General features: G+C 47.2%; 1 protein-coding gene across 5 annotated transcripts in view; it reads right to left on the bottom strand.

Moving 5' to 3' along the window:
* Positions 1–12,713, bottom strand: part of GK (glycerol kinase) — a 2,191,429-nt gene that overhangs the window by 1,503,369 nt on the left and 675,347 nt on the right. For all 5 annotated transcript variants that reach the window (XM_069637310.1, XM_069637305.1, XM_069637306.1 and 2 more), the window contains one exon: positions 10,400–10,537. In XM_069637310.1, coding sequence (XP_069493411.1) covers positions 10,400–10,537 — 138 coding nt within the window. The remainder of the gene's footprint in view (positions 1–10,399; positions 10,538–12,713) is intronic.

The raw sequence follows: 12,713 nt of genomic DNA, 5'->3' as shown, positions 1-12,713 counted from the left end.
AGAGCCCTGTAATCCACGCAGAACCTCAATTCAGAAGTGCCTGCCTTTGGAACCAAAACCACAGGGCTGGACCAAGGACTACTAGAGGGTTCAATCACCCCAAGGTCTAACATCTTGTTGACCTCGGTCTTGATATAAGACCGTACTTTGTCTGACATCCTGTATCCCCTACTTTTGGTAGGTACACTGTCTCCTGTGTCAATGTTATGTTTGCACCAAGGTGTCAAACCAGGGGACTGTGAAAACAGGGGGGAAAACTGCCTAAGCAAACTTTTCACCTCCGCCTGCTGATCAGAAGTCAGGTGAGGGGCCACTCGGACACCCTCAAAGGAGCTATCTGAAGGACCGCTTTGGAACAGGTCGGGGAGAGGTTCAGACTCCTCTTCCTCAACGTCTGAAGCCAGTAGCAGTGCTGCGATTTCGACTCTTGGGACGAAAGCCTTCAGCCTATTCACGTGAAACACTTTTGGAGCCTGTCCAGGCCTTCCAAGGTCCACTAAATAGTTAACCTCACCCAGGGGCTCCACCACTGTGTAAGGGCCTGACCATTTGTCCTGTAAAGCTCGAGGCCTTATGGGATTCATGATCAGGACTTGCTGACCAGGTGTAAAGTTGATGAGGGAAGCTTTCTGGTCGTACCAATGTTTCACCAGCGCTTGCCCTGCCTTCAATTTATCACTAGCCAAGCCCATCAGAAGTACCATCCGTTTTCTGAGCCCTAGCACATAATCAACTACGTTGGTAGTAACAGGGAGAGTGGGCATCTCCCATCCCTCTTTGACGATGGCTAAGGGTCCCCGTAAGGGATGACCGAACAGAAGTTCGAAGGGGCTGAAGCCAACACCCTCCTGCGGTACCTCTCGGTAGGCAAACAGTAAGCATGGTAAAAGAAGATCCCATTTTCTTCTCTGGGGCTCCTCCAGAGCCCCAATCATGCTCTTTAACATTCTGTTGAAACGTTCCACCAGACCATTGGTCTGGGGGTGGTATGCAGAAGAGAACTTGTAGGTGACCCCACATTCTTTCCACATAGCCTGCATATACTTCGACATGAAGTTGCTGCCACGATCTGACACAACTTCTTTAGGGAAGCAAACCCTAGTAAATATGCCGAGTAAAGCTTTTGCAACTGACTTGGCAGTTACAGTTTTCAATGGGATGGCCTCAGGATACCTGGTTGCATGGTCGACCAGCACCAGGATAAACCTATTGCCCGAGGATGTTTGCGGGTCAAGGGGACCAACGATGTCGATCCCTACCCTTTCAAATGGTACCCCCACAACTGGGAGCGGTACCAACGGAGCTTGGATTGTCGCGCCAACCTTACCAGACAACTGGCAGGAGGCACAACTCCTGCAGTGACTTTCTACTTGCACCCCCATCTTGGGCCAGTAGAAGTGCATGGATAACCTTTGCTTGGTCCTCTTCATACCAAGGTGACCAGCAAGGGGAACTTCATGCGCCAACTGCAGGAGGAAGGGCCTAACAGCAAGGGGAACCACCAACCTCCTATGGTCTCCTTCTGTAGACTCTGTGGGCTCACTATACAGGAGTCCACCTTCCCAATAAATCCTATGCGTCCCAGGAGGTTCACCCTCAAGCTGGGAGCAGGCCTGTCTCCTTAGGCCTTCCAGAGATGGGCACTCACGTTGGCCTTTACTGAATTCGTCCCTATCAGGACCTCCTTCAACTAACAAGTCTTTTAGTTCAGGATGATCGTTGGGGTCGAATACTTCAGGCATCGCCACCTCCTCGTCAGGCCCGGCGATTGACCAACTTCCTCCACCGCAGTGGTAGGCGAGCTCGGGGGAATATTCTCTTTCCCTCGTCTTGACTTGTCGACTCCTTTCGCCTTGGGTTTCCCCTTCGGCTGGGGCGGCGTATTGGACTTGGCCAATGCCGCCCGTGCTTGAGACCTTGTGTAGGGTCTTTCGGCAGTGTCTCCTACGAGCCCTAAAGCTCTGAGATCATTACCTAACAAGACCTTTCCCGGGACGTTTCTCTGAATGCTCACTGGAATCCTGACTGCTGTACCATTTAAAGTAAGATTTACAGGTATTACGGGAAACATACGGAGGGGGCCGTCAGCCAACTTAGTGGGCATCAGAGTAGCTCTGGCAACTTCCTCTGAGTCTACCAAGGTAGAATCCACTACAGTGCGACTGCACCCACTATCCCTAAGAGCTGGAGTATCTACTCCATTGATCAGCACACTGTCTTTAAAGTAGTGCTTGGTATTATCTGGAATCCTAGCATAAGCCTCTGCGACTTTAGGCTCCCAGGAACCCAGGGACACTAAAACTACCTCAGCCTCTATCCCGCTGGGAAATGAGTCTGAGGAGAAGGATGCTCCTGTAATCTCTTCTTCCTCGTAGGAGGAGAAGGCCAGATTAGCGGAGTGGACCCCCAAAGGTCTAACCTTACACCGGGGATCCCCCTTCACGTGGTCAGTTGCTCTACAAGCAAAACAAGATCCATTGGGTCCGTTAACATAGGGAGGCTAATTGTAACCAGAGTTCAGTTTCGGAGGCTGACCTCCACAACCCTGCGAGTTCTCTTGTGTCTTACCCTTATTTTTCTTTTTGTGGCCCTTATGAGAAGAAGATTTAGCAGATTCCCCACCCTCCATATCTTTGGACTTTTTCCCTTCCTCCTGCTTACCAGGATGAGTTTTGCCCTTATGGGACACTCGATGTGACACCCATAAGTCTGCTGCAATGGCCAGCTTCTTAGGATCTATCTCCTTCGAATCGGCCAAATGCTGCTTAAGCTCCGGGGAAGAAGAAGCAAAAATGTGTTCCAGCATGACAAGATTTATCATGCCTTCGAAGGTAGAAACCTTATAACCTTCGACCCAGCCAGTTAAGTTTTTCAAGGATTCAGCGACATAAGATACCCAAGTACCACCTTCCTTTTTCTTATACTCTCTGAAACGTTTCAAATATTGGGCCGGAGTCTTCCCAAACTTTAAAATGAGAGTTTGCTTTAACATTGCGAAATCAGCTCGCTCAGCCTTCGACATTTCCATAATGGCACTACAGCCAGAATGGGGCAGTCTGCTGAGTAACCATGCAATCTTATCAGCATTGTCAACTTGTTGAACTTCGCATGCATACTCAAACGCATTCAGCCAGTCCATAATGTCATTCCTTTCTTCATACACACTGAGCAGATCTTTCGGAAATCGTGGATGAGAGGAGGCCCCAGACCCATGTCCAGGACCCTTGGACCCATTTACAACCTGAAGCTTGGCCAGTTCCAACTGGTGATCCCTGTCTTTTTGTTTTTCTGCCTGTTCGATTTTTAGTTTGGCTATGCTGAATTCAAGCTCCTGCTGCCTAAACCGCAGCTCTTGCTTCTTGAATTCAAGCATAGCCTCCCCATCAGCACTGGCAGAGGAAACATTAGACATCTCGTCCTCCCTGTCCTCGTGGTCGCGGTGGATCAGTGCAGCGGCAGAACCGTCGGTTCTACCAGTGAGAGCAGCCCCACCACCTTCCGCACTGTCCTCAGAAGTAATAGCGTCAAGCTGCGCTTCTTGCCACGCCACGATTCTTTGGATCATATCCAATTTCGTGCCTTGAGAGGAAACACCTCTCTCCGCACACATCTTCTTCAATGTTTCTGATTTGGAAGCATTTAAAGTTAACAAGGTATTTGTTTCCATACTGTTAGATAGGACTATGGCCTTTTTAAAGTTATACTACAACAATTCACTACGTGTCCTAGTTGGAATAACCTGAAATGCCTTAGTTCGTGCGCAACACTGGATACCTTCAGTCGTATCCCACCGCTGTACACCAATTTGTTAAGACGGATTTCTGAACTCTGCCCTGGTGGCGCAGAAGTTCAGAAGGCCAACCTAATTACTTGGAACAGGGTAACCTCTGGACGAGCCAGACCAATCAAGGTAGCGATCGCGGCGGTCAAGACTAGGTCTCAAGAGGGGTGAGGGTGACTGAAAGCCCGCAATGAGCACACAAAGCAAGAGCGCTTACAAACTACTCCAAACAGGTGTTATATCAAAAATATATACACATTTATTTTAAGGCCTTTAAAACAATGACCGTAGCGAGAAAATCACAATATCACAATATTAAACCAACACATACCATATCAACACAATATATATACAAATACGACAGTCGCAAGCGTTATATGCACGAAATGTGTAGTCCACCTGAAAGGGAAGGAAAACAGGCAGTGCGATAATGCTTTAGACTCAGTTCGCCTTCAGAGGCACCTAACTAGATGGAAGTCCGAGCCCTGCGAAGAGTGGAGCCTTGTGCTCAAAGTACCTGCACGCGCTGGTGCCAACGGGCAAAAGGAGAAGCTCTTCAGAGGAAGTCAGGCAGTTCGGGTTAGTGCACAACAGAAGAAGAACAGGTTCCGCGACTCAAGCGCAGCCTCCAGCGTGAGCAGAAGCAGAGCGCGAGTACGGCAAAAGGGTGCTGTTTTTACACAGCGGGGAAAAGCAATGGGCTACTGCAGGAGGGCGACCAGATCCTAGCTATACTACTCACCGGTCCCCGATGCAAGCAGACCCAGGCTTCTCCACGTTAGTTTCAGCAGCTGGCAGGTTCAGAAGAGCAGGGAACGCCTCGTCGTCGTGTAGAGAAAAAAGACGTCCCAATCGAAGAAACCTGCACAGTTTGTTGCCGCAGCAGGGCAACGGAGCGGCCGTGTGTATCTGAGCCAAATGTACACTCCTCCCTTCAGACCTGGGAACGCCAAGTGCACGAAGCGTGGGAGAGTGACAAGGACTCGAGATACTACACAACCTGGCGGCGGTTACAGAGCAAGACTCCTGTGTAAGCTGGTCAGTCAACTGGATGGCCCAGAGATGCTTCCGAAGGCTTACTTGGCAGGAGATGGTGAAGATGCCGAGAATAGCTGTTCCTGCTATTCCAAAGGTCGAAGCACCAGTACAGGCCTTCTGGTTCGATCAAAGGAGGAAAGGGTTTCACGGGACGACAGCAGTGCAAAGGAGGAGTCCTTCAGCGGGTCACCAGCGATTCCTCGGTCCAGCCTCGTGGTTGCAGGATACTTGGCTCCTGTATTCCTTCGTTCGTGAGAACTCAGGAGATCGACATGGTAGTGGTGTTTCCAGCCCCCTCTTATCCACGGTTCCCTTCGCGCCAAAACGGAGGGACCCAATGGGAGATCCGCTCATCAACACTCACACCATACGTGGACCAATCACGGACTACGGTGGTCCCAGGCATTCACACTACCCTAGACTCTCTGGCACCCAGGATGTGCATTGGGACCAGACATCCCAGCCCACACCCTGGAGGCACACAAAAGACATGTAGAAGCCCGCGAACGCATCTGTGTTTCGCGGGAAAGTACATGCCCAAATAAGGAAGGCCCAAGAGAGCTGTAACTTAGCTTACAGTGCCCTCTTGTGTCATGTTGCACGAAAGCCGCAACATGATAAAAGAAACTACGGGAAACAGCGTTCCCCGGTACTGACAGTCTTAAGGGCATGTCAGTATCCCCGTAAGAAAGGAGCGAAAGCCCAGAGGAGTGCGGCAGAAGGCTGCACTTCTCTGGCAAAGTCAAGAACAAGGTGAAAAACAACAGCAAAAAGTTTAGGGGTTGCCACATGGAAGGAAAATTACCTACAATTACGAAATCTTTCCTAACAATATACCAGATGAAATTTCAAAATCAAAATGAGGCAAGACTCAGAACATTTTTCAGAGATGAGAGATTAGAGATAATATACATACCACCCCAAATAGGACGATATCACTAAAAACAATAGTTCAAAAGAAAGTACACCAGCAACATCAACGTCAAGTTCTGATATTGATAGTGATGATGGAAGAGAGTTGGCAACAGCAACCACATGCTTAGAAAACAGGAATGAAACCATCATTAAAAAAAGCATTAATTTTTTTAGATAAGAAGCTATCACAAAAGGAACAAAAAAACAAATACAACACAGGTCAGGTTCCAAGAACAAGCAGCAACTAGAAAGGCAGCAGACTAAGGGAACACACACACATAGAAAGGACAGAGGATTTCCCACGCATTAGAACAAAGGCAGGATCCAAAAATGAAAGAAACTTCGACATTCTAACATCATTAATAATTTGGTATTAAATGTATCTGGTCGTATACTTGATAAAGTAGAATTACAAGTACCTAAAGGCTTATCATTTGGACCCAGATCCTTTTCAAATTTATCAGAAAATTGAAAAACAGAAATGTTTTTCATCATAAACCCATTTCTATCCAGTATGTTCTCGAGATCGGTAAATTAACAACCAGAGATGTAAAATATACAAATGCTTCTATCATTGGAAGCAGGGACAGACATTACAAGCACAAAACTCTCCCCTCTCAAACTCTTTACTCCTCTACCTCCAACTCCCTCAGGGTCAGTCGTTTTTCAAAGAAACGAGCTCGGGGTAGATCGGTCTTCGGATTGGGGCCTCTGTCTGGAATAGCTTCCCTGCCACTCTGAAACTTGAGGAGAACCATCTCTGGTTCCAGAAGCACCTCAAGACCTTCCTCTTTGCCTCTGCCTTCGCCCCCCAATCCTCTGCTGATCTGTTCTCTCTCTGCATCGTGCACCTGGCCACCCTCTGTCCTCCGGGCTCAGGTACCTGCTGTTACGCTCACCTGGACCCCACAGGGGTGTCGATCGGACCCGGACAGCTGCGGGCTCCTTCAACGTGATGCGTACTGCAGAGATGACTGTCTGGACTGGCCCGCCTATTCTTGTCTGCTGGACCCGAAGAAGTATTTTCCTTATGTTCATAAAAGATGAGCTTTCCATCCTGCGTGTCTTGCAGGGGCGCGTAGATACCAGTTACTTCACTGGTTTGAAGGCGTTGGGAGAGTTGCGGTAAGTATTGACTCTGAAGTCCCTGGCGGGATTGGTAAGTATCAAGTTCAAAGAGTTCAATGTGCCCGATGTTCACTCTTGTCCCCTTCCTTAAGTTGCAACTGAGTTCGTGAGAAGAAGGTCTCGTAGCTGCTGCTGGCGTTCAGGTAAGAGTCTGTGTTACCCAACGCTGTCCGGTAACTATTGCATGCGTTAATGTGTTGTTTTTCTCCCTCTTTACAGATGCGGCATATGAAAATGTGGAGAGTTATGGAATAATACCGCCGGTGGTAAGTTTATGGTGGTAAGAGGTTGTATTTGTTGATTCCCTTAGCTCACCTTGTTTTTTCTTGTGTCCCCTAGGTGCCGGATTACGGCGAAGAAATGATGGAGACAGTGCCAGATCGAAAGATGCTGTGAGAACTGGTGAGTATGGCGCCGTGCTGGAGCTGGCGAAGCGACGCGTGCAGGACTGATGTACTTTCCAAGTCCGGGGATGAAATGGTTCCGGTATTAGGTGAGGAATTTGAAATAAGTTTGTTTTCTAACCTTGTCCTTTTCTTCTTCTTTATTCTAGGAGCTCCGGATTCGAGGCGGGCATGGCAGAAGACTGGATGCTGGCTGCAGGCATGCGGGCGTGGCAGAAGACTGGATGCTGGCTGCAGGCATGGTGAGCGTCACGCTGCTGGATGCAGAATAACGCGAAGCATGTGCTGCTGTTCAGGTGTGGTTTAAATAGCCTCCAAAGTAGTTCCAGGTAAGAAGTTCCCTAGAGCCACGCCCGAGTAAAAAATAGTCCCTGTAACAAAATAGTCCCATTCAGGCCTCATGTAGGCTTGGACCCTTTTGCAGCATGGTCTGCATCAGGTAAGTAAAGTCTATGAGCCTGGCGCCTATAGTGCCAGGACTGAACCCAGACAGCCCCTAGCCGGGGCTGCTGAGGTTTAAACAAATGTCTGGATACCTGCTCCCGGAGCTGAGGGCCTTGGTCCTGATGCCCGGGGGTAGGCATCTGCTCACCCTGCCACCCTCCCGCACTGCCTCCGGGCCACCCCTTGGCACTGGGGTCTGTATCTGTACACATACAGCCCCCCACTTTTTCTTCCTGCACATAGCAGACCTACCCTGTCTGCTGCCTTAAACCCAGCACTTGCCACTTGCTGCCTGCACTACCATTGTTTGTTGCCTTTATTATTTATTATTTATTTATTATTATTAATCTGTTTCTCCTTTGCTATGCACTTTCCACTTCTCCCCCTTCCATGCACTTTTCCCCTCTGCCTCTCCCATGCACTTGCGCGTTCTCAATGTCACTGGGCCTAGTAAGATCGTTGTTTTGTTCTCCCCTGTTGCCCTCCCTTGCCTTGTTGCGCTGTGAAACACTCGTGTACGAGCATAATATAAATAAAATATCAATTCAATTCAAATAAGGAAAGAACTTCATGTGAACACAAATGTCCTTTTGTATACTAAATTGTAAAGGAAATCTAAATGTACACCTTTATGGACAAAGGACAATTTCATAGATATCCATCATCATAGTTACATTAAAAGTAGCAATCTGTTAATAGACAACAGGTCCTAAAAACACAATAGGACAAATGATCATATACCCAAACAACAAAAATGCAGAATTGAATAGATTATTGAATTATATGGATATATTAAAATAAAAGCAGTGGATAAGGGCGGGGGGTGAAGGGGAGACATTGTAGTCCTCAACATGAATCAAGGGTCTTTTCCTCCTTGTTGAGGAGGGCTGTCGTGGCTGTACCAGATGAGGAAGCTTGGGGTTTGTCATACATAAACGCAGCAGCAATTACTGATGACAGGGGCTGCAGGGGTGTAGGGAGTAATATGCTGTACCCCTCAGCTTTCCTGAACCTAGCGTTGAGTTTCTTGTAGTCCGGTTGCATGGAGTGGGGCTTGAGGCAGCCCTTTTTGGCCAACGCTTCCACATCTTTTTGTAGAGGGATGCCCAACCTAGCCTCTGCCTCGATGCTCAGGACCTCTGCCAGAACTCCAGCTTCAGGGAGCTCCTGTTGTGGCTAGGGGATACCCAGGTACTCTGACAAGCCGGCAATCCTGTCATGAAAGGCTTTCGCTGAGGAGGGCGTATCCTTCTCCTCCTTGTCTGTAACCTGTTTTATTTATTCTTACTGTTGATCCTACGCATTGCACTGCCCCCTCGCACTTTCCCTTCCCCCCTCCCTTGCACTTGGCGATCTCATTGTCACCTGGCCTAGTAAAATAGTTCTCTTTGTCTTCCCTCTGTTCCCCCTCCCTTGCCTCGTCGCGCCTTGAAACCATATCATATATCCTGCTGGTCCACTGTCCCCGGGGGGTGGCACCAGCGAGCCTCTGTGGTTCCTCAGTGGTGGGGGTTTGGGGCTGCACTGGTGTCGCTGGAACCTCTGTTGTGGGCTGCTGCGCGGTGGAGCCTTCAGTAGGAGGCATGATGTGCGTTGTGATGGGCTGTGCCGGGGTGGCCGGTGGCAACATGTTTTTAAAAATGCCCCTGAGCATTGTGCCCATCTGAGGGGAGCACATGAGTCACATGAGCTTGTAAAAAAAAAACTATCCTCACAGGCTGGCGAGGGGGTGAATATGCCAGCTGGTTGCCTAGCCCCTGTCCGTACATGGAGACATTGTACCCGGGCCCCAGGATGTTAAGATAAAGCATAGACCAGGTGACGGTGTCAGTGGTGCCCAGTCTTTCCTAGGAGCCACACTTCTCCTTTGCTGATCGGTGGGCTGATGGGCCTCCGCTCCCGCCTGCAAGGCTTCCCGCCTCTGATGTTTGGGAGCGGCTGCCATCTATTCTTGAGCTGCCACCATTTTTTCTGTGTCTTGTGCACCTGCAGTTGGCTCTGTTCCCGGGCTAAGCCTGCATGCTCGACTGAACCGGCTGTCCCACCCTGCACCTCAGGTGTACACTAGGTCGGCGGTAAGCAGTCGGCCTCCTGGCCGGTAGTGCTGATCCTGCGTGAAGGCGCCCCCTCGGGTAAGGACCAGGCATCAGGGCGATGCCCCTCACAACGTGTTCCGGTGGACGTACTTGCAAGAATATTAATGGTCAAGTCTTTACTTCATTTTGTAAATCATCCGTGTTTCTTTGAGACACCTTGTTATAGGGTTTTCTGTTTTTTTATGCTAATACACTTATTAAATCTGTCATAACCTCTTTGAAAATCAATAACATATTTTCTAAATTCACAGCTTTTAATTTTAAAAATGTTTCATATCCGCATGATCGTGAGAGATGCACAAAAACAGCAAGGCTTTTAACCTTGGCCGTTAAAAGCCTTGGCTGGTGTTATAGCTAACACGATTGTGCTAACTAACCATGTGTAACTTTGTGCCCAAAAAGTGCAATGCACACATTTTTTATAGCTTTTATTTTAATATATTTTCTTACAGTCTCTGGAAAGTAAATGTTTATGTCAGCAGGATAGGTAAACGACATTGGTTAGCTTGGTGATTTGGCAGTGCTAAATATTTCAAAGTAGCTAGCTTAGACTTAAAGCGTCAAATGTGCTAAAGAAAGAGGCTGTAACGCACCCAAATAAGCCATGCATCCATAGTTCCAAACATTGCTCGTCCTTTAGTCACTGCTTCCCTGATCTCTTCCACGTTGTCCAGAAGCCAACGCAGCTTCACAGCACTGAAGTAAGTGCTGAGGGGAAGTCCAGTCTTGCACTGCAAAATGACAAGGCACAATTACACAACTCTGCAATACAGTTCAATGGGGTTGCACCCAAAAAGCACTCTTAAGTGAACTTGGTATACCAACAGGTTACAAATACAAAAACATGGATCTGATTTATGAGGTAAACCAATAATAAAAAGTTGCATGTTATTTTGGCATGCAAAGATTTTTTGTTTCAACATAGTGTAAAAAGCATCTTCAGAAGAAAACAGGACCAGGATCAATTGATAAAAAATGTACAACAAATAAAATTCTTGATTCAGCATTTGGGCTGTAGGTATACAGTGTGTGCATTGATTCATCCTGCTCATTGTATGACTTCTCTCTAGCTCAACAAATGTTCACCAACAAAGCTAATCTATATACTTTTCACAGCCACCTCCAATCCTTAGTCCTCTAAACAGCAGCACGTTACCACAGGAATGGCAAACCTATAATTTGTCCATCTAGATGGTTGCTTCGAATTAAAATATCACCCCACACTGATTCAAACTGATGAAACTTGTGTGCAAAACGTGTCTTTGTTTATTGGAAAGACCCATCGATTATAAAGCAGTTTCACACAGGTGGTTCAATAGGGAGCAACACTTTCAAAAGACAAGACTGACTGCACCCTAAAACTGCACATTCCTACACTCCTGAACCAGAGCATTGACAGGGCTCCCTCTGCTCTCCACTAATAAGCATACAATGCGATTTTGCCTGTGCACATCAGGAGGCTCGAACAAGTTGGGCGCTGAGGGACCAGCAGTTCATTTACAAGCTGTGAAAGGAATGCATTTAGGAAAATGAGAAGTAATCTGCTCTAGAAGGATAGCCAAAGCCACACACCCAGGAGCGCAGTTTGTTCAATTGAGAATATATGATTTGTGGTTGGTAGACATTTGACTAAGGGCGAGTGCTGTGACAAATTAAATGAGCACCAGGACCAATGTGCTCAGAAGGCATTCCGATGTATTTATAAGCCAAGCCACTGAGATGTATTTATAATATTTGGACTGGTTGCAAAACAAGACCACCAAAGACTATGCGGAGTGACCTAAAATGCATGCTTGCAAGATCTCACGATTCATTGTTGGGGACGGGCAATCTCCCTTTTAAGCCACAGCCAGCACTTTGGATGTGCCCCCTTGTTACAGCCTGCATCGATAACCATTTTATTTGAGTTATTACATATCACTGCATGTTAACATGGGAACATTTGCACAATAGAAGTGTCAAAGATATTGGTTAATGTATGTCCTTCACTAAGCGGCATCCTCGATTTAACACTCTACGTTAAACAGGCTGTTTGCTATCAAAACTTGAATTTATTTAAACATAATGAAGTCAAAGGTAGTCCCCCTTACTTTATGCAGGGAAAGGTATAACAATCAAATATATGGGTACGATAAATTATAGACACAATTAGAGTAGGCCTGCCTTTGACAATCTCGCTACGAGGTGGCACACATAATAACAATCCCTACATCAAATACATATAGTTTTAGACATTAATAGTCAATAATAACATAGCCATGTATTAGGCAATGTATTAAAGTAGTCCATTTTATTCAAACACTGCATGCCACTTGGTATTTTGATGCCACTTGGTATTTTGTAACAACGTAGTGTAATGAATCAGGAGAAAGACTCAGACACAGAGACATTGTGATGATTGCTAAAGACGTTTATTAAAGTAAAAGAAGGGTTGGAGAAAGACCTATCTCGCCCTTAACACTATGAGGGGTTTCCCTGTGAACAAAACTAAAGGATGTCAGTGCCAGAATGTCCAAGAAAATAAAGAGTTCTCCAGCCTGTGTCCAAAATTCTATTCTGATCTTACAAGCTAAACAACAAAATATGCAAACTTGCCATCTGTAGTGTCCTTCAATGTTTCAATGTAAAGTGCCAAAAAAAGCGCACGAAAGAATAAATGATTAAAGTTGCATGGGGCGTGGCTACGTGGGCCATGTAGGAGGACGCGATCTGGAGGAGCTCCCGAGATCCTGAAATGATCCTGGCGAAATAGTGCATAATAACGTGCCTATGACTGCTGAAAACACACATGTTGGTGTGTGAACGGACTGACTGCGCTTGGTGAACTTTCGGAATGCGTGGGAGGAATGGCGGTGGAGTTTTGTGCGAAAAGGATAAGGAGCGCCGGAGACGGAAGACGAAACAAAA

The sequence above is a fragment of the Ambystoma mexicanum genome, chromosome 7p (assembly GCF_040938575.1).
Source record: "Ambystoma mexicanum isolate Mex_15411 chromosome 7p, UKY_AmexF1_1, whole genome shotgun sequence".
In the NCBI taxonomy this organism is placed as follows: domain Eukaryota; kingdom Metazoa; phylum Chordata; class Amphibia; order Caudata; family Ambystomatidae; genus Ambystoma; species Ambystoma mexicanum.
The sequence above is the reverse complement of the archived record's forward strand: the minus strand, read 5'-3'. Positions and strand labels throughout refer to the sequence as shown.